Genomic DNA, 27,494 nt, shown 5'->3' with positions numbered 1-27,494 from the left:
TATTATTATTGAGTGAAGAATATGAAAAGTCAAACAAAACGTCATGTGGCTCAGAGACAAGGATAGAAAATAACACTGAAAAAAAAAAAGAAGGTCATCAGATTGTTCAGAGTAAGCTTTCTCGAAGGGCAATGATCATTTCAAAAAGACAGCATCAGAAATAGTCCTTCTCTCTTCTCTTTCCCTTCTTCAGTTTCACATGTATTTCTTTGGGGGTGGAGGAAGGCAGGCTGTAGCATCCTTGTCCTATCACTAGCAGGAAGTTTTGGCCTTGAGTAAGTCAATTCATCTCTCATGCCATTCCTTCAGTAAGAAAAGTATAATATTTCCTGCCGTTGAGTGCAGTTGCATGACCCTGCTGTCTAACAGTCACTTGATGCCAGAGGAGGCCACCCTATTCCCAACCACATTTCTGGCCACATGTCCTCACCCCACGCCACTAGACTGACAGTGACCACACAGGGAACCACTTTTGGTAGGAAAACTGGGAGCAAGTGCTGTGGTTTTGTGCTGTGTGGTCAACATTCTGCTGGTGTTGCTATGGAGCTGGTGCTCAGCAGCATCAGGTGTGCATCTGTCCTGCTACAAAGGTAGTGGCAAGACATGGAGAGGGAGAGGTACATCAGCAAGCTCTGACATCAGCTTTGACACAACTGTGCTGCAAAACTGCATCCTTTGCTGTTTTTTTATCTTAATCTCCCATACCAGGATAGGATGGATAAACCTGTGGAGGTGCCTATTCATTCATTGGTAATAGAGCTGGCTATACTTGAGGTAGGAAAAGGGTGTGTGAGTTGTAACCTCCCATCTCTGTTGATCAGCCGTCACTACCACCCTTCCCCATACTTTGGATGGCCTTACCAGGGCCTCTCCAACTGCCCCATTGGGCGTCAAGCCATGGGATGGGGTCTGCAGGTTCACAGCTCTTGAGGTGCTGCCCATGGGCATGAACCAGTTTAGTAGCATCTCCTGGTCTCCTCAGAAGATAAATATTTAAGCAATACTGATGACCAAATTGGAGGAAAGAGGGAACGAGTCTATAAAATTGGACGGGAAAAAGCTCTAAATGCTGAGGCAAAGGTCACGCCAAGGAAGTAGGAGAAGCAAAAGGGAATACGTCCTTTCAGCTGAGGAAGGGAAAGGCTCCTCTCCGTCCCCTTGGATCAGTCTGAGATAATAAGGCTGCTGCCTTTCTGATTAGTGCTCTGTGGCCCCAACCCAGGCAGGGAAAATCTGCATTTCAAATGGCATATTTTAAAGTACACAATACCCAGGGGCCCTGCTGCTATTGATTTGCCTCTGGTGGGGTCACTGCCTCACTTTCTACAGCTTTATTAACTGGGACCATACACTGGGCCTCTTTCAAAGTGAAAGGAGAGTGGATGGGACATTCGTCTTCAGGGGGAGCTGGGGAAGGAGTGGGGTTACTTTTATTTGAGCTCGCTTGGAATGCCCCAGAGGTTTTACAAGGGAGACTGGTGACCTTTACAGGACTTGCCCTTCTTTTGTAAATTTCCCTGGAGCCACCCTGGGGGGAAGGAGGTAGGTCTATACCGTCAGCTTCTTTCAAGGTGACCGAGTTTCCGTCCTCCCACCCCTGCAATGCCGCTGCACTGAGACAGGCTGTGGCCATCAGCAGCTGGGAAGGACCCCCCTCCCCTTCCCCTTTAGCACTTACCCCTGAGCACCTCCAACCAGAGATGGAAGGGCATCAATGGGGAATGTGACAGCAGAAGGGTGGCAGGAGTGTTGCGAAGGGCTGTGATGTTCAGATGTGTCTGAGACATGGTTGGGGTCCTCTCTCTAGCCAAGGAAGAAAAGCCAGTTACCTGGCGTATATGGCTGTGTTCAGGTATGGGGTCCTATACTCCTTCCAGCTCTGGAGGAGACCCTGGTTTACCCCGTGGGCTGGCTCTGAAGGCTGCAGCAAGGTGTACATGTCATGAGGTACAGGGGTCCAGCTCATTTCACCATGCCAGGGGGGTTTCCAGGTCTCCAGGGCATCTTGGGTATCCTCAGAGCACCGAGCATAACAGAAATGGGGTGGCTGCTCCCTGCGGGATGCCCACTGCAGCAGAAGCAACCAAATCTAGTTTCCCAAGTCACAGGCTAAGGCTTTATTTTTATTGCATTAGCTTTTTAACCCTAAGCTAAATTTAACTTCTTTGCTTCTCATGCTCCTAATTGTGTCTCTGTGGGAGTACAGCCAGTTTTAAACAGCTATTTCACTGAAGCCCACCAGGCTTTGTGTTGCGGACCCTGCACCTTCAGCACTAATCAGCAGATTAGGATCATCTTGTTCTTCTCATAAGGAGACAGAAAATACCTTCTTTCTGAAGGTCTGTGGCAAAAATGCATGAGTGACATACACTGCAAAAAGGAGCATGCATGTAGGCAAGGTATGTTCTACAAACGTGCATCTTCAAGTGAAAATTTATAAGTTCTCTGAGTACACAGGAACCTGCACGCTCAGGTTACCTGGTTTGCAAACCAGGAGGAGCACCTGTCATTATGGAGTTAACTGTGAACAGCTTAGAGACATCCATAAGCAGGAAAAAAAGTTGTGTAAGCCATAAATAATGTCACAAGTGATTGCCTGGCTCTGTTGAGTCCAAAATGGAAATTGTCTTTGGAGTGGCACAGTCATTTGTACTACCATTGGCAATGCAGCATCTTTTAGATAGAGCCCTGCTTCTCTTGCAGCACAGGTGAAACACAAATGAAAAAAGGATTAGCACTTATCTTTTAAATGGTTGGGAACTGAGATCCAAAAGTATCTGCCAAGGGCCAAGTAAGGAGCGGGAATGATTTCATCTGACTGCATTGGTATGTGCAGCTGAACTGATCGCCTGGGGCTCCACGTACAGTCAATAGGGAGAAACAAAGGTGCAATTCATCTGCCCAGAGGCATTTGGGTACAGAAGGGAGAGATGAATCTTGGTCTAGGCTCCTCTGCCTGTTATCACATAGACTGGAATAGGTGACCAGCTCAGAGGAAACCCCATTTGTATTTAGTTTACTGAAACTGACAACAGAGAAATGACAAAAATATAGTCCCCTGCCTGCCCTAGAAAGTCTCTGGTACAAACACCAGGCTGTTATCTGCCAGCCAGACTGGCCACAGCACACGCATGACTGGCCATATGTCACTCTGTGTTTTGAGGTGGGTTTGTTCATGCAGCTCTGGTCAGCTTTGGAGAAAGACTGAGAAAATCAGCAAAGACCAGACTGGGACTGTCCCCAGCCCCTGCAACTGCGGCACTCTCAGAGAGATGCTACTTTGATCAGCGGAGCTAGACATTTTCTATAGGCACAGACCTTGGCCATCATTTCTGCAAACGGCCAGTTACATACTCAGCTGTCCCCAGGTGAAAATACGCAGCACAGAAAATGAGATATGGGTCAGCACACTCAGCGCTGGAGTCAATCCAGTGGTAAAGATGGATGGATTCTCCCTTCCTCATTTACTTCATTGGCATACTTACTAAAATCACCTGCTCAGTGCCTCCTCTGGAGAATAAACTCAAATGATGCCTAGAAACAAATGTACTCCTTAAAGGGGAATCAGCATTGTCCTATAATAGAAAAGATTGTCTAATCACTCTATCAGTAATTACAAAGAACAGGATATCACTAATTAAAATGTGAAAGTGTCTTATGCAGTGTATAATAAAAAAGGGTAATTAACAATCACAGGGAAAGCCACCACCTCGCCACCAGTCTGCATTAGGCTACAAAAAATAACAGTACTCAACTCTAGCACAGCACTTTTCACCCGTAGATCTGAAGGCACTCCTGCATGGGGAGGCAGGTATCCTGTGTCCCATTTTGTCTCTGGAGAAACCAAGGCAAGTTTACTCAACTTGTGCATGGTTATACAGCAGGTCAGAGGCAGAGCATCCTTTGGTCTCTTCACAGATGGTAGCAAGGGAAGTTTCAGCATTTGAATGAGTGCAGTGATTTCAAGGATTTGGTTTAGTGTGTGTATGTATGAACAGTTAATTTAGCTGATATTTCAACATTAAACCAAACAGTAGGGAACAGTCTGCTCCTTGCCGTGACTTTTGAGGTCTATTTAATGCTGAGAAGCGTGTCCTGCGTATTTAACCAACAGCATCAGAGGGTGATTTCCTGATGGGAGAGAGTGAAATCAGAGAGCAGCAAAATAGAGTTCCTCCAATTCTGGAGACAGCAAAGACATAAGTCACTTCTAAAGTCACTACAGAAAAACAGTTTCCTTCTCCACCATTATTATCAAGTCACGCATTACTGGAGGCTAGGGAATGAACAGAGTGAGGTTTCGCTCTCTGCTCATCCTCTTTCCCCCACACTTTCTATAAGCATCTAACACCAGTCCGGAGTGGGGGTTGGATACAGGCTCAGACATACCTCTTCTGGCTCTTCATACAGCTCCAGGGAAGGGTAGAAGAGGCAGCTTCATCCAAGGTGCCTTCTCCTTCACACCAGTAGCATTTTACAAGCCCACTGCAGCCATACTGTACACATGGACTGCAATGACCGTGTGCTAGGTTCAGAGTGTAAAACAAAAATAGTGAAGTCTGACGATAGCAAAGTCTTATTTTAATGTAAAAAACATTTCCAGCATGCATAACCATTCACCAGCCTTCTGCTCCAAAATTTTTACACCCAAATGCCTGAAAATGTAGACTGGGTTCCTCATTTTTGTCTTTTGTATGTGCCCTAAAAGAAGCAGCATTTTTGTCACTCTCTGGGAAAAAAAAATCAAATTAAGGAAATCATCACAGATCAAAACCACAGGGAAGGGGTTTTCCCAGTACACAGTATTAATCTTGCTAAAGCAGGGGACGTCTTTTCTCTTATATAGCTCTTCCAGGAATCTCTGTTTGGTTATGTTAGAAGTAGGTGCTGTAATATGGTTAGATGGTTTGGTCATGGTTTTGCTCAGTGCTCACGGGGAGCCTCCCGGCAGCATAAGAAAAACTGATTTTTGTCACTGACAGATTAAAATAAATCAGGTTATCCCCAGACAACTATCTAAGCTTGCTGCTCTGGAAAGGGGATCCCCGTTCCCACTGCTCCACATACATTGGTCTCCCATCAGCAGCCACCAGTGCTTTCCCAGAGCTTTTCTATAAGCAACGTAAACCATGAAACCTGTCCGCTCAGGAACTTATTCTTTTCCCTGCCTTTCGCATCAGGAAAGGGCCAGGTAGTCAGAGGACTGAGTACAACTCATGGGAGACCTCCACACCATGGAAGACATTGTGGGGGTGGGAACCATAAAGACCTCAAGACGCAACGATGCACTTTGCCTCCTATAGTGAGAAGGAAGGCCAGGGCTGGGGGGTACCACAGGCGTGGTGAGCTGACATCTCCAAACAGATGCCTCACACTGGGTCCCCACCCTGGTGCGGGTGCTGCGGGCTGCCCTGCTGGTGACTGCGTGATATTTTTTCCCTGCTCTCTTTGTTCCAGCTGATGCAGCAGCAAGCCGCGATCATGGCGTCCGTGGCACAGGGCGGCTACCTGAACCCCATGGCAGCCTTTGCTGCAGCCCAGATGCAACAGATGGCGGCTCTGAACATGAACGGCCTGGCAGCCGCCCCCATGACACCAACCTCAGGTAAGGGGCTTGGGGGGCTGTGGAGAGGGCGAAGGGCAGGTAAATATGGCCACATCTCAGAGGAGACCTGGCGGGACACGTTCATTGACAGGTTTACCCCTGGTGGGTTGTTACAGAAATGTTGGTTTTCCTGGTGAAGGCCACCAGGAGTGAGGAGTGGAGTCAATCAGATTTTTTTGTGGTCTGGGAAAGGGGCAAAGGGGCAGAGAAGGACTGTTGCCACCTCTGCCACGGCTGGGGCCAGCTGGGGTCACCTTCCGTGTCATGAAATAGCTCTAAGGGCACAGTCAAAAGGCTTGCTGTTAGCTGTACCCAACTCTGCGTGGCACTCACTGGTGGGTGAGGAGAGCCAGAGGGTTGAGACCCACCAGAGCCGGGATGCAAAGGTCTTGTTGGGGAGGAGGAAGGGTGCTGGCAGCAAAGGCACTGGAAAGGGCTCTCTGCCCTGACCCTTCCCTCTCAGCCTCATCTCTTCCACAATGTCCCTTTAGCTCTGAGCACAAATGGCACAAACACCCCTCAGTGACATATACTTGTTTATTGGTGGTGCATATAGATGTCCAAGGGGTCAGTGCTGGTGCTGTCACAGTCAGGCTGGTCCAAGACAAAAAAAAATAAGGTTTGTGGTGAGATGCAATATCATTAACAAGGTGAGCTATGTCTTTGGGACACATAAGCCTTTTACCTACCGTGAAACAGGACAGGAGGTACTCAGGGAAGACCTCTGGTGCTGCCTGGAATGCAAGTGTTTGGTGAGAAGGTTTCTGTCTGCTGGAACGGAGACAGGGCCAGTGAAGGGCTGCCAGGATCTGGCCAGGCTGTGAGGTGTCACAAGAAGCCCATGCTAGGAGCTGCAGTATATGATTCAGTGGGCAGAGCATTAAGATGCAGAGGGCATCTTAACAGGCAGAGAAACAACACTGGCGTTCCTGGGGATTGAAGCAGAAGGAAATCATTTGGGCAGGAACAGGTCAAGGAACTGGCAGGGCTGATAGTCACAGAGTGGCATGTGGCCTAACAGCAGGGAAGTAGGGCAGGAGGGAAAGTGGGGCCAAACCATGAGAGGAAAGAAGTCAGGATTTTGACATTTTAGCAATATACCGCGGAATCTGGTAGGGAAGCAGAGGACTCAAAGATACATCTTCAGAGGACAATATATAAAGGAGAGGCTGGGATAAAAGTGTCCCTGGGAGTGATGCAGGTTGTTCCTATGAGAGGCGCTGGGGATGGGACTGTGTTCAGAAAGACATGGCATACCAATGCCTTTGTGTGAACCTTGAAACATCAAGCTGACCTGGAGGGAACCAGTTTGAGAAAGGTTTGGGGTGAGACATGGGAGGAGTGAGCTATGCCTGAGCCAGCGGTGGTGCAGGCACCGCTGGGCAGAGCAGGATCTGGGACTCCTGCAAAGCAGAGCAGCGAGGGAGGAAAGGGGCAGCTACGTTGCCGAACATGGAGAGGTCTGCACCAGCACGGGAGCAGGAAAGGGCTGTCTGACGAAGCAGCCAGGAAAGATGCCTCCTGGCTGAGTAAGGGGCCTGAGTAAGGAGTAAGTAATGTCCCTGCTGGGTGGCAGGGACATAAGGCACGGCAGCAGTACAGGCTTGGGGGCCCTTCCTAGCGAACAGAGTTCTGCTAACCTGTCTGCCAAAGAAAACCTCCCCGCTCACACACAGCTTAGCGTCGCTTTGCAATCTGTAGCTGGGAACAATGTCAGCAGCTACCGATCAGATAGGTATCTTTTCCTTTGCTTGCATTAGAATATGAGGGAGAAAAAAAAGGAGAGAGAGAGAGAGAGATCTCATTCCACACAAACTTACGGAGAGCCAACGAAAAGCGCTTGACTCAAAAATCTTATACCACACATTTTGAAATATATGTTTACACAATGATAAATGTATAAACAACAAGTCGATGGAGCTACTGCAAATCCAAATAGAAAAGTGGCTTAATTATATGTGCACCCTTTAAACCTGCTGCTGGAAAGATTATCATATTTGCATTAGCTAGATTTGTTTTGTGTTGGTGGGAGCAGAGAGAGTCAAACAAAGACTGCCTGGAATTCAAATGCTCTCAGGGCCTGGAAAGCTGAATCCAGGCGGTGGTTTGTGATGGCCTCACCACAAAGCGCACAAGCTCTTTTGCATATAAATAAGCCTTGAGAATGAACAAGTTCTGTGACATAGGTGTGTAAATAGCAGTACAACAGACAAATTCTGTGCCTGCCATGGTATCCAGCACATGAAAGATATCCTGGCCCTTCTTCAGTGTAAGCTCTGCTCCTCCTCTGATGTACGCGGCACCTCTTGGGGACTGTTAAACTCTTAATGTCAGAGCACAGTAGAGGAAGGCTCATGTTTTTTACATACTTTCCAGAGCATCCATGACTGGTCATTATTGAAAATAAGATGCTGGTTTAGATGATCCCTTGATCTCTTTCACGGTGGCAGATTTTGCACTGTCCTTATGACATATTTTCAATCATGGAGCTTATGCATGTTGGCATTATTGCGGATTTACCTTGAATGGGTAGCTTCCTTCATGAAAAACCTCTGTAATGGGTTGTGGAAATGTCCATTGACAATTATTCCTTGGGTGAGATGTTTAGACTTTGAAATGGTTCCTTGCATTACTACAGCACTCTCAAAGCTTGTGATAAGGCACATAGAAAATGTTTCACATAACGTCTGAACAAGCAAGCCTACAACACTAACAGCGATTTCTGAGTAGCCAGGAGATATCTGAAGCCTAACATGAATTCTCCTGCTGGCTTTTGTTAGCATTCAGGAAGCCAAATGGAAAATGATCATTCTGCTTCATAGCAGGATTTCCAGTCATTGAAGTATATCTTTGTTCTGACTTGGAATAAAAATGAAACATTTCAAAGTTCTCTGAAAAACAGGCATTAGAAAAAGTGTTTGGAACACTGAAAAAGAAAAAAAAGTAATGTTTTGATCTTTCCTAAGCAAAAGAAAAATTGTGCTAGAAAAAGGACACTGGTAACCCAGAAGTCCTAGAGGCTTTGGAGGTATTGGCTGAGCGCCGTGCCTCTGTGCTGGTATCTTCAGGCCTCCTAATCCAGCTGGTTTTCTGTGCTTCCCACCTACAGGGGAGTGGGTTCCTTGGGACATGGCCATGAGTTCACTCAGGCTCAAAAGTTCCCATGGGACCTGTGAACTTAAAGAGTTTCGGATCCAGGCAAATCTAACAGGCTAGATACAGGACCCATCTAACCTGGCTTTAACAGTACAAAAGTTAGACATACAGTTTAAACAACTCACCTGGCTTGTCTGCAGTCAATGGAGAGCAGTAGGGAGTCCCAGTGGGCAATTCAGATCATAAAAACTTTACGCTATTTGCTGGCATTTTGATGGTTCTCCATCAAGAGCCAGTTTTATCTCACACGACAGTCCATAATTGCGAGGCAATTAAATTGACATCTCTGAAAGTTTGGTTCAAGTTTTGCATTTCTCCCGTCATTTGTATAATCAGGGTGAAAAGTGAGTGTGCAGTGGGTCTGCCCCTCTGTTAATTGCACAGAAGGGCTAGAAATGAAATTTCATTTAGGATTCCTTCCTGCTCTTCTCCTTCCCTCCATGTTGTAAATCTGCAACTGGTGTAGCTACAGCAAGAGATCTCAAACCAGGGATGAAACCCACAAGTGGCATGGATCACTGCCATTTGTTCTCTGTGGTGGCATTATGCCAGTTTTACTCCAACTACAGATCCGACCTCTCCAGGGGGGTTCTTTATAAGAAGAAAATTAAAGAATTGCAATGAATATGCCTAAACTCCTTAGACATGCACAAAATAGCAAGCACAAATCCCTTGCTGCAATTTTAGAAAAAATTACTCACATTGTCTATGCAAATAAAGCAGAGATCCAGAACAGCAACCGAAATTTTACCTAGCCTTTGTGATTTTCAAGCTGATGGCATATGCTAAGAGCATTGCCTTTGGACTTCAGTTGCCACTGCTGGCTCCCTGTACCTCCACAGAGGACATTTTTAAAGGCCAACACCATTTAAATAAGCAAAGGGAAAGCAGCAGCTTCTCTGCTTGGGGTATAAGAAAAGAGCTGAAATATAGCCTGCCTTTTTTGGGCCTCTCAAATCAGAGCATATTAAAACATGTCAAGCATTTGTATGGGCTTTCTTAAAGCACCAATACAGATTTAAGCAGTCCTTAAAGTGTATTATTAGACTAAACCATCATGGAATTGCTGCTATGATGAAGAAAATTTCTGCAATTAGTTTAAAAAGAGGTTACTGCAAAAATGGTGCTTTCAATCAGTAGTATATCCTGACACATAAAAGATATTGCTGAAAATCAGATAGTTTAAGTTCCCACCCACAGCTGGTAAGAGAAAAATATTATTTCATACTTACTGAAAACGCACTTTTGGTCCTTCAAAACATCCTGAATATGTTGCAAGAAGCACAGACAGCCCAGACATTTTAAACATAGATAGGAGAAGGCAATGGGGTAGCAGAGGGATTTAATTCTCCCCTCAGAAATTCAAGAATTCCTACCTAAAACTTAAAGACTAAATTGTTCTTCTGAAATAGCAGCATTACAGGATGTATGTGGGAAGAAGGGGAGAAGTATGATTCCATGCAAGAAAGAGATCTAGACCAATTTTTTCCCCTTTTGAGTGGGAGATCTCTGCTAAAACTCTACAAAGTCAAGTTTGGGCCAAAGAGTGACACTAAAAAACAGTATCACCAGCTGCCTTTAGGCTACAAATCAACTTGCCAAACCTTTTAAGGTTCTTTGGTGCTGAGAAATGTTCAGAATGATTTGAACGTGAATTGTGTATTCATGAGAGAGTGCAGACAGAGTAGTCCTGGAAACTGGTACACCCCCAAAGCTGACATATCCAAAGAGAAATTGAGAGGAACTGCTGTAGAAAGGCGGGACTGAGAATTTGCTTCTGGTGCTAAATGATATCTAGGAAAGAAATGTCTGTTTATTTAGCAATTTAAACAGGTAATACTCCAGGGAGAAAGTTGAGGAGGAAGACTGATATTTCTATAGTCCTCTATTGCTTGATGCTAGCAATGAGACCATGATTACCAGGCAAAAGCTTCATTCTGTCGAAGAAAGTTTTGCAAGCCTTTCTTAAATGCTTTCCAAATAGAGGAGCAATGTCAGGGAGTCCCTTTCTTAGCATGACAACTTGGGAGGTTTTTCATGTCTTGGATTATCAGAAGGCTCATGTGTGGGGGTCACAGCTGTTGTGTCAGCAGTTTTCTCCATGTTGTTATTGCTTCCAGTACTCACCAGCCCTGATTTTATGTCCTCCCCACTTGCAGGTGGAAGCACGCCTCCTGGCATAACTGCACCAGCTGTGCCTAGCATCCCATCTCCAATTGGGGTGAATGGTTTCACTGGCCTCCCGCCGCAGGCTAATGGGCAGCCCGCCGCAGAAGCCGTGTTTGCTAATGGCATCCACCCTTACCCAGGTAAGCCAGACCAATGCCAGGCCCACAACCCCCTCCTTCAGTCTGAGGGAGATTGTCCACATACACAGGCTTTGTGTAGCATGAGCCACCTCAGAAGGATTATACCTCACACCATCAAGGCTCGCTCTAGCATTGGGGTAGTTAGGTCTTATCCAGCTACAGTTGAATACACATAAGTCTGGATGAAAGACATCAAGGGCATGTTGGAGGTGGAAAATTTTTATGCTGAAGAATTGAGTGCTAATCTGATGGACGACTTGTCTGGTGAATACAATCAGGACACCCAGCAAGTTTTGCTTTAGCTAGAATTTGGACAATCACAGGGGACTTCATGAGCTACAAGGAAAAATATCACGCAATGTAGAAATAGAAAGCTCTTACCTAGTTACTGCTCAGACAATGTCACTGGAAAAACCGCTGTGAATGTAGCAAAGGAAAGACCAGAAATATCAGAAGTATTGAAAAAATAACTTTCATTTCCCACTTTCTCACCTTGTAAACATTGAGCCACGAGTTCAACTTTAACCAGAATTAAAATCAAGGGGCTTACTGTGCTAAAAGTTAAGCATGCGTATACATGTTTGTAGCAGCTTAGAGGAATGGGGAGCTCTTGGAGGCTTACAGAGGCATCAGAAGATTGGAAGGAGTCCTTAGAGTGCTCAGTGAGCTCAGCCACAGCAGCAAGAGAGCACCGTGTCTTTAAGGTTATACAAATATAGCCATCTGTTCAACTATCCATCTATCTAAGTATCTACCTGTTTGCCAGTCTATCATCTCTCTGTTTATTCATCCATTTCTATGTCTATCTTTTTTCTGCTTTATCTAGCGCCTTTTAGCTAATCTTCCATGAGCCATTACTGCAGACATCCGAGAACAGATGATATTTCTAGATTAATCTTAATGACTTGAGCTCTTGTTACTATCTCCAAATACCCCCCATGATTAAAGAAAGCTTTCAGTTAGGTATTTCATCCATGGTTATATAATCTGATTCTCTCCGAGTTTTGGAGAGACTTGCTCAGCCAGCAATTCACAGTAAGTCCCTGCACAAACACCAACAGCCTAACACATTGAAAGGTGATACTCATCCCCGCTCCACTTCACTGCAGGCAAAAAGGCTCCTTTCTGCCAGTAAAGCTGACATCCAAATAGTCTGCTTTGTTTGAAGTTTGGATTTACCTCGATGTGTCTTCAGCTATAAGTGCTGAAGCTCTCGGTGCTCAGCTTCCCAATAACTTAGGGACATCTTAAGGTATAGCAGAGGCGTAAAGGGAACAGTGGAGGCCAAACCCTCACCTCGCTTTTTACTTCTCCCTATCCTCACTGGCAAGGAAATGCTGAAAGCAAGTTCCTTTGTAGCAGTTTGAGTGTAGGACACATCCTGTATTTGCTCCATCTTATCCTCTTCCTTCTCAGGAGCGTTTATGCACTCTCCAAAACTTTACTCCTTGCCACAGGTTCTATTGAGACCTGCAGCTTAGCAGCATTAAAACAAAAAAGGATTAGACATTTATATGGGTAATGAGAACATCCACAGTCACATTAGACTGGATAAAAATGTAAAAGGGACACAAACCTTCGTGCTTTATGATATAAGCCAGCCACTAATTGCTAGGGGTTAGAAAGAAATTTTCATCACTGGGCAGCTTATTCCATCGTTGTTGATTATGGGATTTTTCACACTTTCCTCTGTAGCATCTGTTACTGGCACTGACCTGTGGTTCTGCGTGTCTGTGTTTCCAAATGCAAGGGTAGAAATAAAATAATAAAGCTGAGCATGCAATTGCACTAACATTATGGAGAAGTAAAGAACATGCCAGTCCCCATTCAAAGTCAGCATCTTCCAAACAACTTTCTTTTATGGTATATTTCTCATTCTGAAAGTGGCCAACAGTGCTGCAGTATTATGTACATAACCATAGTCTTGCTATGATTATGACTTGCAATATATTGTTTAAAGCCTGAATTTTGCTGTCAGATACTCTTTCATACTCCACAAAAAACTCAAATGTGGGTTCACACCATTATGTCCTGTAGCAGAATGTTCTTTGTTGCCTGAAAATAGCAAAACAGGACAATCAAAATCTGTAGAGGCATGACATCCACATCATTCAGACCCAAATAAATCCCATTAATTGTACAGTTTGTCTACACATCCACCTTTGTGTCTAACTATAATATTTTTGATGCTGCATCTCAAGGACCCAAGAACTCCAGTCTTTGCACTATAAAAAAAGGTCCATAGCATGCAATTGTATTTACTGTGTAGTTGCACTGAGTTTTTTTTCCTGTCTTCCCCTATGCTCTTTTTTTAAGATTCCCCATGTCTGGAGCAGGGACACACACAGTAGCATTTGAGTCAAGCTACTGAAACATCCATGGCTTTGGGGCAAAGGCAAGAGTAAGTCAAAAGTCCCTACTCACCAGGTCTCTGATCACAGCCTCATTCCCTGCAGGAATTCACTTTTTCTGTGCTTCAGCCAGGGTATGGATCATGCAGTAGCACTAGAAAACCATTCCTTGCAGGCATACTCTTTGCAAGCCTTGCTCTCACCTTCTCCAAGCTCAGACGGTATGTAATGCCACACAGTGCACTTTTTTGATACAATCACAAAGGAGTAAATATTTCCCCTTCCGCTAGTCTGAGCCCCTTTGGAAAGATGGCTTTTTTGGGGTATTAATACCTGCCCTTTAGTCTTTCAGCTTATAGAGGCATTGAACATGGCAATGTGTCACAACTTGTAGTGGGGACAAGAGCATGATCTGTTATGGCATGGTCTTGTGAGCCACTTTGCAGCAGCGCAAGGGTGTTTGCCATTTCCATATTAGCCCTAGTAACAGGGATTGCGCTCTTCTGCCAAAGCTTCTTAGCCACCCAGAGCCCAGTGCCTCTTTTGTGACAGTGTGTGTGATGTACAATAACAGTGGAGACCATCTGCATCGGTTTCTGCTGCGTCTCACACCATCAGCTCTCTGCTTTCCAGTATCAGGTCCTGCTCTACTGGATTGAGTTGAGAGGGACTGGATAAAATGCTCGCTCCAAAAATAAAGCCTCCTTGGGAAGAGAAGGGGAGGGAAAGATGAGAAAATGGGGAAAGCAAAGGGCAGCAAACACGAGAGAGAAGGGATTGACTGGCAAAGGATCAGCAAAATGGGGGAACTGGAAGGAGGCACAGAGCAGAGCCCTCAGAAAAGAGTGAGGACTGCTCTGTGGTCTTCTGCCCAGTGATGTGCCCAGGAAGAAGCAGAAATACACACATAGCATCCAACAGCTCCCAAACAAAATTATTCCTCCTGGGCCAAGGGATGCCCAGCAAGACCAGAGCCAGGACTTAGGCTGCTGAGGAATACAAAAGCAAAGTTCCCTTTGTTGCTCATAACATATTATAAATGTATCACCTTGTTTACTGGTTCTACTTCTGAACCTGTCCACCTAGTACACCTTCTGAAACTAGTCCTGGACACCACTGCCAGGGCTAGCGCTCTCTCTCCTCTCTGCAGAATTCCCTCCCACTCCCCTTTGGTTACAAGCAAGCAAGAAAGCAAGCTCCACTTCATACCCTATTTCAGGTCCAGCCCCCTCCCGGGGAGGACTAGCTGCCGGTACGAGTGGGCAGCCAAGCCTTTATGCCCACAGGTTTCCAAGCCACCATTGGGATTGGCAGTAAAGGTGTCCCCCATGGGTGAATTCCTGTGCCGTAGAAACTCGTGTCTCAGGAACTGAACTGAGACCATCAATTCATTTTCCTTGGCTCAACAAAGAGCTATCAGGCAGTAACCAATTTCACCCATTGCCAGCAGAGACAGGATTCAAACTCCATCTGTAATTATTATCATTAAGCAAGCTAATTTTGTAGGGGAGGAGCTGCCGGCTTGCTAATATGACAGCCTTATCTATTAGCTTGTCAATTAGCTAGCAGCTCTGCTGATGGGCAGGCTGCTGCTCCGGGCCAGTCGGTCCCAGGATCAGTCCCGACCTCAACAGACACCATCCAGTGATGCTGGGCAAGATGAGGGCTTCACTTGTGGAGGCAGAGGAAGGGGCTGACTTACCCCACACCTGACATTTCGTCCCTGAAAGGAGTCAGACAAGGAGAGTTTAGAGAGGGGGTGAATCAGGAGAACAGAAATCGAATGACCCTCCCGCACCTGTGGAAGGTCCAGGGTGAAAACCAAGCCCCACAGCACTCAGTCCAGACATACACCGTGCCCTAGAAATGTGCATAGCTCAATGGCACCCAGGCTGAGTTACTTACTACAGGAAATCCTTGGCTGTGTTTTCTTTGTCCACCCTAAATCTCCGCATGAGAGCTTTCCTGTTCATATTTTGTATCAGCAGTTCCAAAACTGCAACAGTGAGCACCTGAAATATCATTATGACTAGGAAACATTTATTTGACCCATTTGTAACAATCTGCCACGTGCCATAAACCACGCTTTACTGGTAAAATAAATAAGTGAAGGAATGCACTCATTAAAAATATAATAACAAGTTGCCATCTTCAATTGTAGTCTAAGCTACTTTAATGATGCCATGTACTTCCAACAATCGTGCTGCGGCCATAATGAATGAGGTTGTTTAAGGCTGTTGTGGGAGCCTTTCCAGAGCCAAAGTGCTTTCTCCTCTGATCTGGAAGAAGGTGTAAATACAAATCAGGCTCTGTGCTGATGTTTTCAGAGGCACCTAAGTGAGTTAAGACCTTGAGCTTTATTTTTAAAGGTGATTTAAACTAAGCTCCCCAAAAATATGGAGTTAAGTGCCTTAATAGCTTTTAAAACCTGACCCTGACTTATGTGTTTATGGCCTTAGGCAAAAGGAGGCAAGTCTGGTCCTGACTCTGCGCTTGAATTAATTTGTCACCTTGGCCAGCCACCTCCACCTCTCTGCATTTCTGAGTCTTCTGTGTCTTTCTTGCTTTGTCCACTGGAAACTCTTCATTTCCAGACATAACTCCTATCGTGTTTTTGCAGAGCACCCATCTCAGCAGCTGCTTGATTAGGGATGTGGCGTGGAGGTGGGACTATTAAGAAAATAATAAACTTAATTTCCAGGGATAAACTATATGAATTTTATAGTAGGCCCATATGCTGTCCCAAACAAGCATCTACAAAACCTGGGGATGCCACCAAAAGGGCTTTTCCAACTAAGAGGATGGAGTAGAGGGCACAAATGCTCTGGATTTCTCGGCTCCTTTGACGTGTAGGGGAAGAGACAGTGGGACAACGTGTCTTTGACAGAGTGGTGTCCGGCCCCTAAATGGTGAAATGAGACTATAAAACACAGGATCAGTCTCTGTTTTCTGCCGGATCAGCACATTCTTTCTGTTATTGCAGTTATTGTTGTGTCTGAATACCTAATTAATTACAACAGTAAACGCTGGCTTCTTTAATCACAGCATCAGCTGTCCTAATCAATCTTAATAATATGGAATCTGTACTATGGCACCCATGAATTTTAATCTACATAAATTTCTTAAGACCTCTCGCAAGCTTGTTGTACGAAATGATATAATTATGGATATAGATTAGGGCTGTAGAGAGTGATTTAAATTGGATTTAAGGAGAAGGTGAATAGAGCCCTCCCACTCTGTTATTTATTTATTTATTTTAATCCTGGCCTTCACATAGATTTTTTTTTTCCCTGTCATTATTTTATTTCCCCCACCCTGACTGAATAGCACTGCCTCTCTTTGATCGTCTTCCTCCCCCATCCAGACTCCTAGAGGTGACAGTGGCTAAGCTGCAGCTCCTGGGAGAGGAGTAAAATACCTCCAGGACAGTGGGAGGAATGAATAGATGGGGCAGAGCACAAAGCTGTGGATCTGGGTGATAACGCGTTTTTGTAGACCGGTGCAGGGAGTAGCACTGCAAAATAGAGTGAAATAGATGGAATAAAGCATGTCTGTTGGGAAATGCATAGGCAATCAGAAGCAGGGGGTGAAGAGGATGTCATATAGGTGTAAGGTTTACTGACTCCTTCCACCAAAGTGAAATCTCAGGGTGTCTTAGCATCTCAAAAGATGCCAGATCCTGCTTTTGTCCCTCAGAAGCAGTGGGCCCTTCTGACTGCAGAGAGCAGGTTCCCTTGGCTTTCTCTTACCCTGAGCTGGGACAAGGACACTGTCCCATACCCCACTGAGGGGGATGGAGGGTCCCCTTTTGATGGCTTAGGCAGTAACCGTCATCCTTTTAGCTCACCACCCCCACTGGCTTCGGTGCAGCTCCTCCTGATTTACACCCCTGACCATCACAGCAGGCTCCAGCCCTCTCTCCCTACAGCCATGTTCACCTGGGGCACCCATATAACAGCTTGTTTTGGACAGACACTGTAGCCGGGTTACTGGCATCTCAGAAAGGATTCTTTATAGAACATCACTTAAACTGATTTTATTTATTTTTAACAATGTGCTTCATTCTGCCACCTCCGTCCTTTCATTCTCTGACAAAAGCCAAACGTTGGGCCTAACACTAGCTGAATTCCCCTTTAAAAAGTTGGATTTCAGTCTAGAGAGATATCGGTAGTAAGAAAGCTTCCTGGTGTTAATTTTAAAGCACTGGTATTTCATGCTGACTTGGGAAATCATCCTTGGTTTTTGGCATCAGGCAGAGGATTCAGAAAGTGACATTAACGGATCTACTTTCTTTGAAGGACTTGGGAGTCATTTCTTGACTTCTCCCTAATGAATAAGTGCTGCCTTCGTTAAATTTATATTTATGGCCATATAGTAGGTCATTGGCTTGTTTTATGTCTCCAGGTTTATGGAAGGTTATCTGCCATGGTCACCTTGTGGCATCTTGGCCAGGATTGTCTCGCAGAGAGACAATTGTATCTGAGCAGGATTTTTCCCATGGAGATATGGAAATGATCAAACTAATATAGATGCGATGTCCAGGGATAAGGCTCTTGCCCTGAGCTGCCAAATGAAGTTACTATTAGCATCTGTTTGCCCTGGCAAGGCCAGATCCTCAGCTTCTGTAAAGCAGCAAGGCTACATGGACTTCAGCGGGGCTGACATGATTGATAGTTGTCCTCTGGCCTCTCAGGAGCCGCTCTGCCTCTTTCACTTCACCAGCTGATCCTCAGTGTGTACTTTACATCACGTTTAATCTTTTAAATATCTGTATGTTGGATGTAAGATCTTCATGAGTCTGACCATAAGGCAAGCTATTTCAAATGTTATCTATGGGCACATTTGCACAGATAGTCACCAGCACATCCAAGGTCTTTTGATGATGTTACAACTTAGAGATGTGATACTTCTGGTCCAAAAGCCCCTTTAAGGTGCTTTATGATATTCATGTCCCTCATCTAGTGTCTCCTATACTCCTGTGGCTCTTACCAGCCTTTACTCAGTTATTTAGCTTCTGGGCCACAGGCAGCTTATACCCGGGCACAGACAGCACGCAGAGGAGCTGAGGTCTCCTCCCAGCCCTGCATGCCCGTGCTTAGCTAATATTTGCAGTAAGAGAGAAGACTGACCATCTGAATGGATAGAAAGGATGGCTGAGACAGGGTAACTCTCCTACCTTAGCACAGCATGATCTGTGTGAAGGCCACGGGGTGTACATCTTATTAAGTTATGTGTATCTTATGGAGGAATAAAGCAACCTTCCCTCATGGTCTCCTTGTGCTGAGACACAGAAATGACTCATGTCTCCTTCCCACTTTGAATTTTAGCACATGGTGCTCTCCAGCCTACAGCCACACGTAACCCCTGGGGCAGACTGGCTCTGGATTGTGAGCCCCTCGTACATCTGAGCCCTGGCTGAACTTCTCATGGGTGATTATTAAGTAGGAGGGCTGTCACTTTACCGAACACCGAATGGCCACAACTTCCTTAAATGTCTAATCCGTGTCTTGAGATTTCTGGATCGATACCAGCTGTTGGCTTCACCCACACTACAGCTGGGAGCACAGGCAGTTATGCCCTTCACTGGGTTTAATTCATCTGGCAGAGTGAGCAGCAGCATGAAGATATGCTCATGGCTGCCCAAGATACCTTGGCTTCGTGCCGGGGTACTCAGCCGGCCCTGGAGTCTGTGTCCCTGCGTCTTCACCAGTCGTGTTGGCCAGCATGGACACATCCACTGTGCTGAAGTCACATCTTCATTTGCTGAATAAATACACTCTTTGAGCTAAGGAAGACAAGTTCTTCAGTGAGCAAAGGTCATCACTTTAGCTTTTAAGAGCTGCCAAGTTAAATTCCTGCAGGCGGTGACTCACAACAACCGCTTTTCCCAAACAGCAAGGTAGGGAATGAGACTATAAGTAAAACACCGAGCCCCAAGCCAGGGGTTGCTGCCTCCCCATGCTGTCTAGTCCTACAGTCACGGGATGCTTTTGACTCACTCTTTTTCAAGACCGTCCAGGGATGGCTGGGTCAATGTTAGGGTCCTATGTATTAGACCTGTCACCTTGCATCTTCTTTACCCGTAAGTTAGTGATTCCCAGCCTGGAGCAAAGCTCACTGAAACCAGGGGAGAATCTTCCCACCGGCTTGCATGTGCTACGTGCCAGGAGGAAATTCCCTGTGTGATCTGGGGCACAAGGTAGCCTCCTGAGAAAGAAGCACCCAGTTAGGTACTACCTATGCTGACAAGTCATTAAGACTCCAGAAAATAATAAACTCTAAAAGCTTTATGTGGGAGGGAAAAAGTGTGCATTTAAAGGCCTGTTGTCCCAAACCCTTTAAATAAAGCATTTGTCCAGTTTTAATATTTAATCTTAAAGGTCAACCATGATTTTAAGTGTATTTTTCCTAAGCAGAATGGCTTAGTTACAATGGACAGAGGACGGCTTCAAAGGCAGGCGAGATATCCACAGATGGGGTAAGGAGAGCAGCTCTGCAGTGGGGCAGGTGGTCCTGTTCAGGACGTAGACTCAACGATAGCTGTGAGAGCGGGCAGTTCCCACCCGCGCTCAGCTAAGGCAAGGAATAAAGGAAAGGACCACAGGCAGGTACTGCTCAGTGACTTCTCCCGTATCAATGAAGAGACAATCACTGCTAATTGTTTGCATGTCAGAGAGTCCCGCTCTGAGTCCAGCTCTGAGTCCAGCCTCAGCTGGAAAGGAAGTGCTGTGAGTGTATCTCCGAAATAGCAAAGATAATTTCTTTTTCTAGCTCTATAAACAGATGAGTGCAACCAAGGAAGGGCGGTTGCCTTTGGGGCAGACACAGTAGATCACCTCCTTTACTGCAGACTGCAAAACCACAGCTATCTTATAAATATTTGCTCCCTTTACCACGTGTCCCCTCACCTTCCTCGGGAGATATCTTCTACCTGATGGGACTCGGTCATTTTTCGGGGGTCCAAGTTATTATGATCCATTCTCCCAAAGTGGTGCAGGAACCGGTGTATTACTCAACTTTTCATAGCTGTTCAGTTTTCTTCTGGAACAATATGCTCAGCATTCTGGTTTAGAGGAAAACAGTTTTGAGCAGAGGTTAAAAAGAATAGACTTTACTTGCTTTCTTTTTCAAGATGGCAGGACTAAGCGGAAACAATTTTTATATTTTCCAATAATTTCCTCCAGTTTCCTGGAGCATCTGCTCTTTAAAAATATAGCTTTGTATCTCTACTATGCCTTCCACTAATCTCTCACAGGTTTTAATGAAGGGTCCTCACACCCCCTTTCAAGGGGTGAAAATCCTTATAATGGCAGTGCTTCTCCATTTCACATACATACATACTGAGAGACCTGCCAAAAGTCAGCTAGAAAATCAGCCGAACAAATTCCAAACTAATACTGAAATCCCACATATTTCTTCCTGTGACTACCCCAGCCTCCAGGTCCTTGTAATTCAGTAATGCCCATAACAAACAGAACCCTCCAAGCCTTGGCCAGCTTTCCCCCTCAAAGTTTGGTCTTCTCAACATTCCTAATTGTATTTTGGGAGAAAAGTGCAAGATCTTGCAAGCTTCCAACACGATCAATGGTGGTCTTTGAAGTTAAGGTTCAAGCTGGCATTTGCATCTGTAAGAAAAGACTTTCTTGGTGTTCCTTGGGTCTGTAACACTCATGTTTACCAACCTCCCCCACACTTTGGCATGGAGTCAGTGTCTTTTGTTGGATAGGTCAATGGCATCAGATTTCCTTCCAAGAGGCCCACACCTTTGTAGCTTCCAAGTCCTTGCCTCCAGCCACACCTCTGTGCTTGTAGGAAGGAAGAAGGTGGGATGGAGGGGAAAGTGGTAGCTCCCTAAGGGATCATTCTACAAGTAAGAAGCCGGACGGACTGCTTAGATGTATAACAGTGCAGCACCAATAAATACAAATTAAACTCATAACAAGAGGTGAAATATTAGGGCCAAGGTGACATTTGGACTGGAGGTTCAGCCAAGCTTTGCTTTAAATATTTTATTGCTGCAGATAAAGAAAGAGCTTATCCAACACGTTTCTCTTTCTCTCTCTCTCTTTTTCTCTCCCTATCAACCAAAGGGGAAAAAGAAAAAAAAAAATCTTAACTAGCTTTTGTTGTATTTGAGCTAGACTTCAAAGTTTCACAAAAATAAACAGTTTTAGGGGGGAGGACTACACACTTGTAAAGAGAGAAAATGCACTTTGAAGCCAGCAAGGGACTGCATGCCTTACACAGAGATTCACAGCATCCTCCCTGGAGCAGACAAGTGGCGTCCCCTTCCCCTCCAAGCAGCATCTCCTCTCTCACAGGGGGCTGCCTGGCAGCAACACAGTCCTTCGAAGGGTTGTTGGTATGGCAGGAGACACTGCTTTGTTCTCTTCTCCTTCCCCCTGCTATGCCGCTGTTGTTTTCTGCTCTGATTGAAAGTTTCATGTGACTGTAGCTGTCGCTGAGATCTGAGTTTGCACAGCACCTAGCACAGTGTCAGTCCTGGCGAGAGCTGCTCCTCTTCTGGGACCTTCAGCCCCTGGGTCCGTTTGTCTCACACAACGTGCTGGTGGGGGAAGAGGAAGGGAGAGTGCCTGTCATGTTTTAACCCCTTAATTCCTTCTCTCTCTTGTGTCTCCACAGCACAGAGCCCCACTGCAGCAGACCCCTTGCAGCAAGCCTACGCTGGAGTGCAGCAGTACGCAGGTCGTTAGTATTAACACTTTCTCCCAATAAACCTTTCTCTTCTCTAAAGCCTTTAATCTCTGAACATGCCTGAAGGGTCTGGGGGAAGGGAGATGTTTGCTGATACAGGGGCGAGCTGGGGCACACAGGCTCTCAGATTAAACTTGCAGTTCTTGCAAAAAAAACTATAAAGCCCAGGTTCTTCTCTCCCTGAGGAGACAACCTCCTCCCTTTCCCCAGGGAAAGGCTCCCTCTGACTTGTACCTCAGGGCAGCTTCATTGGCTGGACCACGTCCAGCCTGCTTAGCACTGTGCACAAGTGCAAAATCGGGTCCCAGATTTGGTGGACACTTTCTATAACAGCTCTGAGTGCTGCAGAGAGAGGGGGAGATGGGCAACCAGAGCCTGCAGAGCCACTGCTGCTGTGCCCGGCAGGGTACGGTATGTCTGCACTTACCCATATTTTAGGGTATGTCTACACTGTCCATACCCCAGCTAGTTAGTTTGAGGCTGGCTTAGGAGCTATGCAGACATGCTCCTGACTTCCCAGCAGCTTTCTCCATCACTCCCAGTGGGTCAGGCTCCACTCGCACTGCCCTGTATGCTGAGCAGCTCCTTTGCAGTTGATGGACTGACACCAGCCAAAGTGACCTGGTGCAGACCACGACCCTGCCGTGTTCAGCCTCCCCTCGCGAGGTGTCCATGGCCAACGTTGCGAGGAAGCTGCCACCCCAAAGTCATTATTTCCTGTGGTAACTGGAGCAATCGTGGGCTCCCGCTGAGGAATGGCTATTATCTGATGTCAGCACTGTATCTGGAAACTTAATTTAATTCTCCATGTAGGGCTTCATTTGCCGGTGTTTTAGTTATTGTCATTTATTGCTTGTGAGGTTTGATAGATGGGAAGCAGCTCAACCCTTTGAGCTGTTAATTAACCCCTCTGCACACACATGGCCCCTATCCCCCTCTCTCTGGGCTCGCAGGCGACCCGTACTCTGTATTTTTAGCAGCAAGGCACATCATCTACCATCTGTGGTACTGAATGGCTCCCCTTGTCTGCTTGGTGGGGGAGCTGAGGTGGGGCAAATTGTTTAATTGCTGCACACTGTTTCCACTCTGTTTGTGTGAGAGAAAGGAAGTCTCTATGGACATGAAAGAAAACGTATATCCAAGAATGTATGTACAACTGTGCCTATACAGCGTGTGGGCATATGAAGGTTAGGGTAAGGGAGGAAGCACACATGTGAACAGTTTTTATGAGCATGTGAATTAATCAGGGTACAAGAGAGACGACACAGGGAAACGTGTGCATGCGCTCTTTGCGTGGCTGTCAGCATGGTCATCACTGCGCTGAGCTCGTGAATGAATGTGTTTCCAGTGCTATCTGGGGTGGCTACGTGGCTCAGCAGAGACCCCCATTTACACCACATGGCTGTCCCCGGTGTTACTGCTGACGAAGCTGAAGGCAGGATGGGTGCTCAGGGCCAGGTGGCACCTCCTGGGGCACAACTGTGGTGCTTCTTCCACATCTTAGGCTGCATGAGATGGCTTTTCAGAGCCAAAATGCAGGGGAAAAGCCCACCTCTAGCTTGGTATGGTGGTTTGGAGTGAAACCTCCTTGCTTCCCAGCACTGAAATCTGTCTCTCTTTCTTCTCTCCCTTTCTTTCTCTTATAGCTGCTTATCCTGCTGCTTATGGCCAGATTAGCCAAGCGTTCCCACAGCCACCTCCCATGATCCCACAGCAACAGAGAGAAGGTGAGTAAATGGGCTGTCCTCCTCTCTGGCCCCAGCATGCCACCCCTACCACATTGGTTCCCCTCCTCGTACACCTAGAGAGTAGCCATTAAACGCCCAATTACTTTGAATCCCCGGTCCACTAAGTCTTTTCTCCATTTCCACATGTGGCAGGGCATCATTGGCGCTAACAGTAGTATGCAGGAACACCCTCATGGGGAATCGCTGCTGAGATCCCCTCAGTCCCCAGGGAGGGGAGCATGCTGATGTGCAATGGCCATGGAAAGACCTGCTAGCAACCTAGGCAATAATGTCCAGTGGGGGTCTGTGCTCGAGACAAGCAACGTGAATGCAGATAAAAATGCAATTTCATTGGAATAAAGAATTTAATAGGAAACAAAGCACTGGTGGCCCTTAATTAGAAACCAGTAACATAAGTTCAGACACTTGCTATTTAGAGAACAAAGACCTGCTGTTTAGAGAGGCTGATCTAGTCCTTTCAGCCTTCTTTGACAATCTGGAAACAGAAATCATCCCTTCTAGAGCACAATCTCTATATCAGAAAGAGACAAACCGTGTAGTGAAAGTACCTATTTCTTTACATTGACTATGACAGCAGCCTGGGTTATCTAGTCCTCAGGACTGGATGGCCTCACTGGAGACATGAAAAGTAAGGAGACGTGAATCTCCCACTGCTGCAAGTAAATGTTTTGGGAGGCAAACATGCCACGTAATGTTCCCTTTACAGTCACTGGGGAGCAGTGGCATCCTCAGAGGCAATCCACTCAGCTTGTCCCAATTGTCCTCCAGGGAGTCCACTGCTCCCTTTTGATAAGAAGAGGAGACTGCTTACCTAAGTAAGGCATTTAAGTCAGGTGCTTCAGCTTAGTGTAGAGACCCTAATTTTAAATAATTACATTTCAACTTCTATCCTCTGTTAGATCACTAATTCAGATACATTCTATGTCATTCGTGTTATTATATATATATAATGACATTTAATATTTTAATATAGTGTAACAGTCAGAATGAAATGAATCAAGATTACACTATCAAACTAAAACATTCTGATGGCCTAGAACTACTTTGGGGGAGAAATCTCATTTTGTAAGAAAATTAGAAATGTCGGCATTTCGATCTAATTTGGAATTAATTTTTTTCCGATGTCAGAATTTCCTGGGGAACACAACTTCCAGCTCCTGATTAGCTCTAGTACATGTCCCTGCTGTGAGAACAGATGCACAGACCTAACGTATCGTTACAGAGATGTTTCCCCCATGCTGAAGGACTTTGCTTTTTATTACTTACTGGGGCTAGATTAAGCACAGGACAAAATGGCGAGCAGATCATTTCTCAGCATAGCATTGTGCCAGGAACCATCAGAAGCAAGAGATAACTATTGTGCACACCTTGAAGACCCACTTCCCAAAGACCCTCATGTTCGCAAGGCGTGGTGTGTCTGTGGGTTGAGGATTTGTGTCACCCAGTGGACAAGTTATCTCATAACTCCTTGCTCCTTCCTGTAAGCAGCTGGTATTGAGGGTGGTTGGGGGCCAGATATATGAGATGAACCACCAGTACAATGCAAATTGTCATTCCCAGTGACCTCCATTTTCCTGCAGTGTTTTGATGCTGTGGCTTTCTCTGTTGCTTACTAGAAGGAGAATCTCTAAGGCACGACACTCCCTTTTAGCTGAGGGTCAAGACCTTTAAGCATCTCTAACCTTTAACATGAAAACACTGCAAGAGGGAACTCTAATAATAATAATGCTTAGTGCTGAGAAGAGTACTTTATGTTTGCAAGGACGTGCACAAACATTGATTTGTTAATGAACCAGCCCTACCACAACAATAACATCAATGATCACATTGTTAATAACAACGCTAACTCTCTGCTCCCAGATCCCGGTTGGATAACAAGCCCAGAGTCGCTTGGCTGCTGCAGCGTTCCTGTAGAGATTAGTCATTACTTCCACATGAGCACTGAGGCTGCCGGCAGATGACAGGGAGCTTGGGGTGGAACAGATCCAAAACGATCAAAGCTAGAGATGAAGTCTTGATTCAGGCCATGTCAACGAGGCAAAACTTGGGGGTAATTTAAAATTTGTACGGTATTACTCATCTTGATGCAGCTTCTGAAAAGCAGAAGTACACTTAGATATTAAAATAAAGTGGTGCAGGCTTGTGACTCTCATCTGCCCTGTGCTGAAACGTACTGGGGACTGAATAGCAAGCAGGTGCAGAAAAGGCAATGAAATTCCAGCCTCTGGTGATTTGCCGTAGAGGTGCGGTGTGTAGCTGACCAAAGGGCTGCAGGATAACTTCCTACAACCTTGCAAGTCAGTCCATTTTTAATTACTGGCTTTTAATTACAGTCCATTTAATTATAGGCTAGTCATAGCCTTTTCTTATGCCACTGATTCCCAGTGTTGGGGATGCAATGATAGATAACTGCTGTCAGCACGGGTATATATTTACTCATATTGCCAGTGGACACCCAGGGATAGATTGGATCTGCAGCTGTCCCCATGATAAAAAACTAACAATGAGCTGGAGGGTGAGGAGCATGGGCAGAGCAGTGGTTTAGCAGCTCAGGTCCAATCAAGCCAAATCAACATGGGCCCACCACAGAATTCATTACCATGTGCTTCTGTGCTCTCAATCATGGATTTTTCCATTATCCAGCATGGTTTGCCTGTAATTTAGACCATTCGTAAACTGTGCATTCCTTAAAAGTTTTCTTTCCTTTTTGTCCAAATCAAGGCTATCTGTGCTTAAGTATTAATGAACAGAAATATCTATAACTTAAAGCCATAAAACCAAGAGCCATGGTAGATGTCAGGGTAGAAATGAACCTTGATTCTACTCTCATAATGTGTCACGAAGATTAGATTTCGAGCTGACTTACAGCCCTTTTGAAAACCGAAGTAAAATCTGTGGTAAAGAATTTTAGCACTGTATCAGCCCTGAACTGCCAAGTATACTGATCTCCAACAATCCATTAACTCAGCGCAAAACAAGACCTTTCTCTCCAATGAGATAGTTGGAGCCTTCACTAAGGTTTTGCCATACCAGCTGCGATTTTCCTCTCGCGCCAGTGATCCTGATCAAATCCTTTAAAACTCATTGCATGTGTGCACTGAGAACTAACTTAGCTCTTCACAGCATTCTAAGCTGAGCAACTCATGCCTTTGGTTTCTTAAAAATATACATGTATATACAAAGACGAGGTCATACACATAAACACATAGTCTTCCATGGAGTGCACAGATTAGCTTGACTCAGGCAGAAAAAAACACACAAGAAGGTAGAAGGGCCGAGGTAGAGAGAGCTTGGTTTTGAATTCTTTAGCAAGGAGTCTAACTGTGACAGGTAACTTGGATGGATGGATGGATGGATGGATGGATTTAACAAGAAATTGGTCGTTAAATTCCAATAGCAGAATTTTCATATGTGAGGATGGTATAACAAATCAAACCATCCCAGGCTGTTTCTAAGTAGCAGGTGCAGTTTGCAGCACTGGAAATCACTAAAAGGGCTCTGTGTTTGGGAACAGAGTGGGTTTGGCCTTGAATGCCTGGGTTGGTATGGGAAGCTGCAGCACGGGTTTCCCAGCCACATTTCAGAGCTGCACTGGGCTTTGAGGATGGTC

At 45.6% G+C, this 27,494-nt stretch overlaps 1 protein-coding gene across 10 annotated transcripts in view; it reads left to right on the top strand.

The window, feature by feature from the left end:
* Positions 1–27,494, top strand: part of CELF4 (CUGBP Elav-like family member 4) — a 712,910-nt gene that overhangs the window by 635,545 nt on the left and 49,871 nt on the right. For 6 of the 10 annotated variants that reach the window (XR_010069051.1, XM_063319986.1, XM_063319981.1 and 3 more), the window contains exons 7-10: positions 5,458–5,605; positions 10,921–11,070; positions 22,065–22,130; positions 23,783–23,863. Coding sequence is in view for 9 of the 10 variants with exons in the window: in XM_063319986.1 (XP_063176056.1) it covers positions 5,458–5,605; positions 10,921–11,070; positions 22,065–22,130; positions 23,783–23,863 (445 nt within the window). In the remaining variant the exon portion in view is untranslated. The remainder of the gene's footprint in view (positions 1–5,457; positions 5,606–10,920; positions 11,071–22,064; positions 22,131–23,782; positions 23,864–27,494) is intronic. The other 4 variants (XM_063319988.1, XM_063319989.1, XM_063319984.1 and 1 more) reach the window with 1 other exon arrangement.

The sequence above is a fragment of the Chroicocephalus ridibundus genome, chromosome Z, assembly GCF_963924245.1.
Source record: "Chroicocephalus ridibundus chromosome Z, bChrRid1.1, whole genome shotgun sequence".
Lineage (NCBI taxonomy): Eukaryota > Metazoa > Chordata > Aves > Charadriiformes > Laridae > Chroicocephalus > Chroicocephalus ridibundus.
The sequence above is the reverse complement of the archived record's forward strand: the minus strand, read 5'-3'. Positions and strand labels throughout refer to the sequence as shown.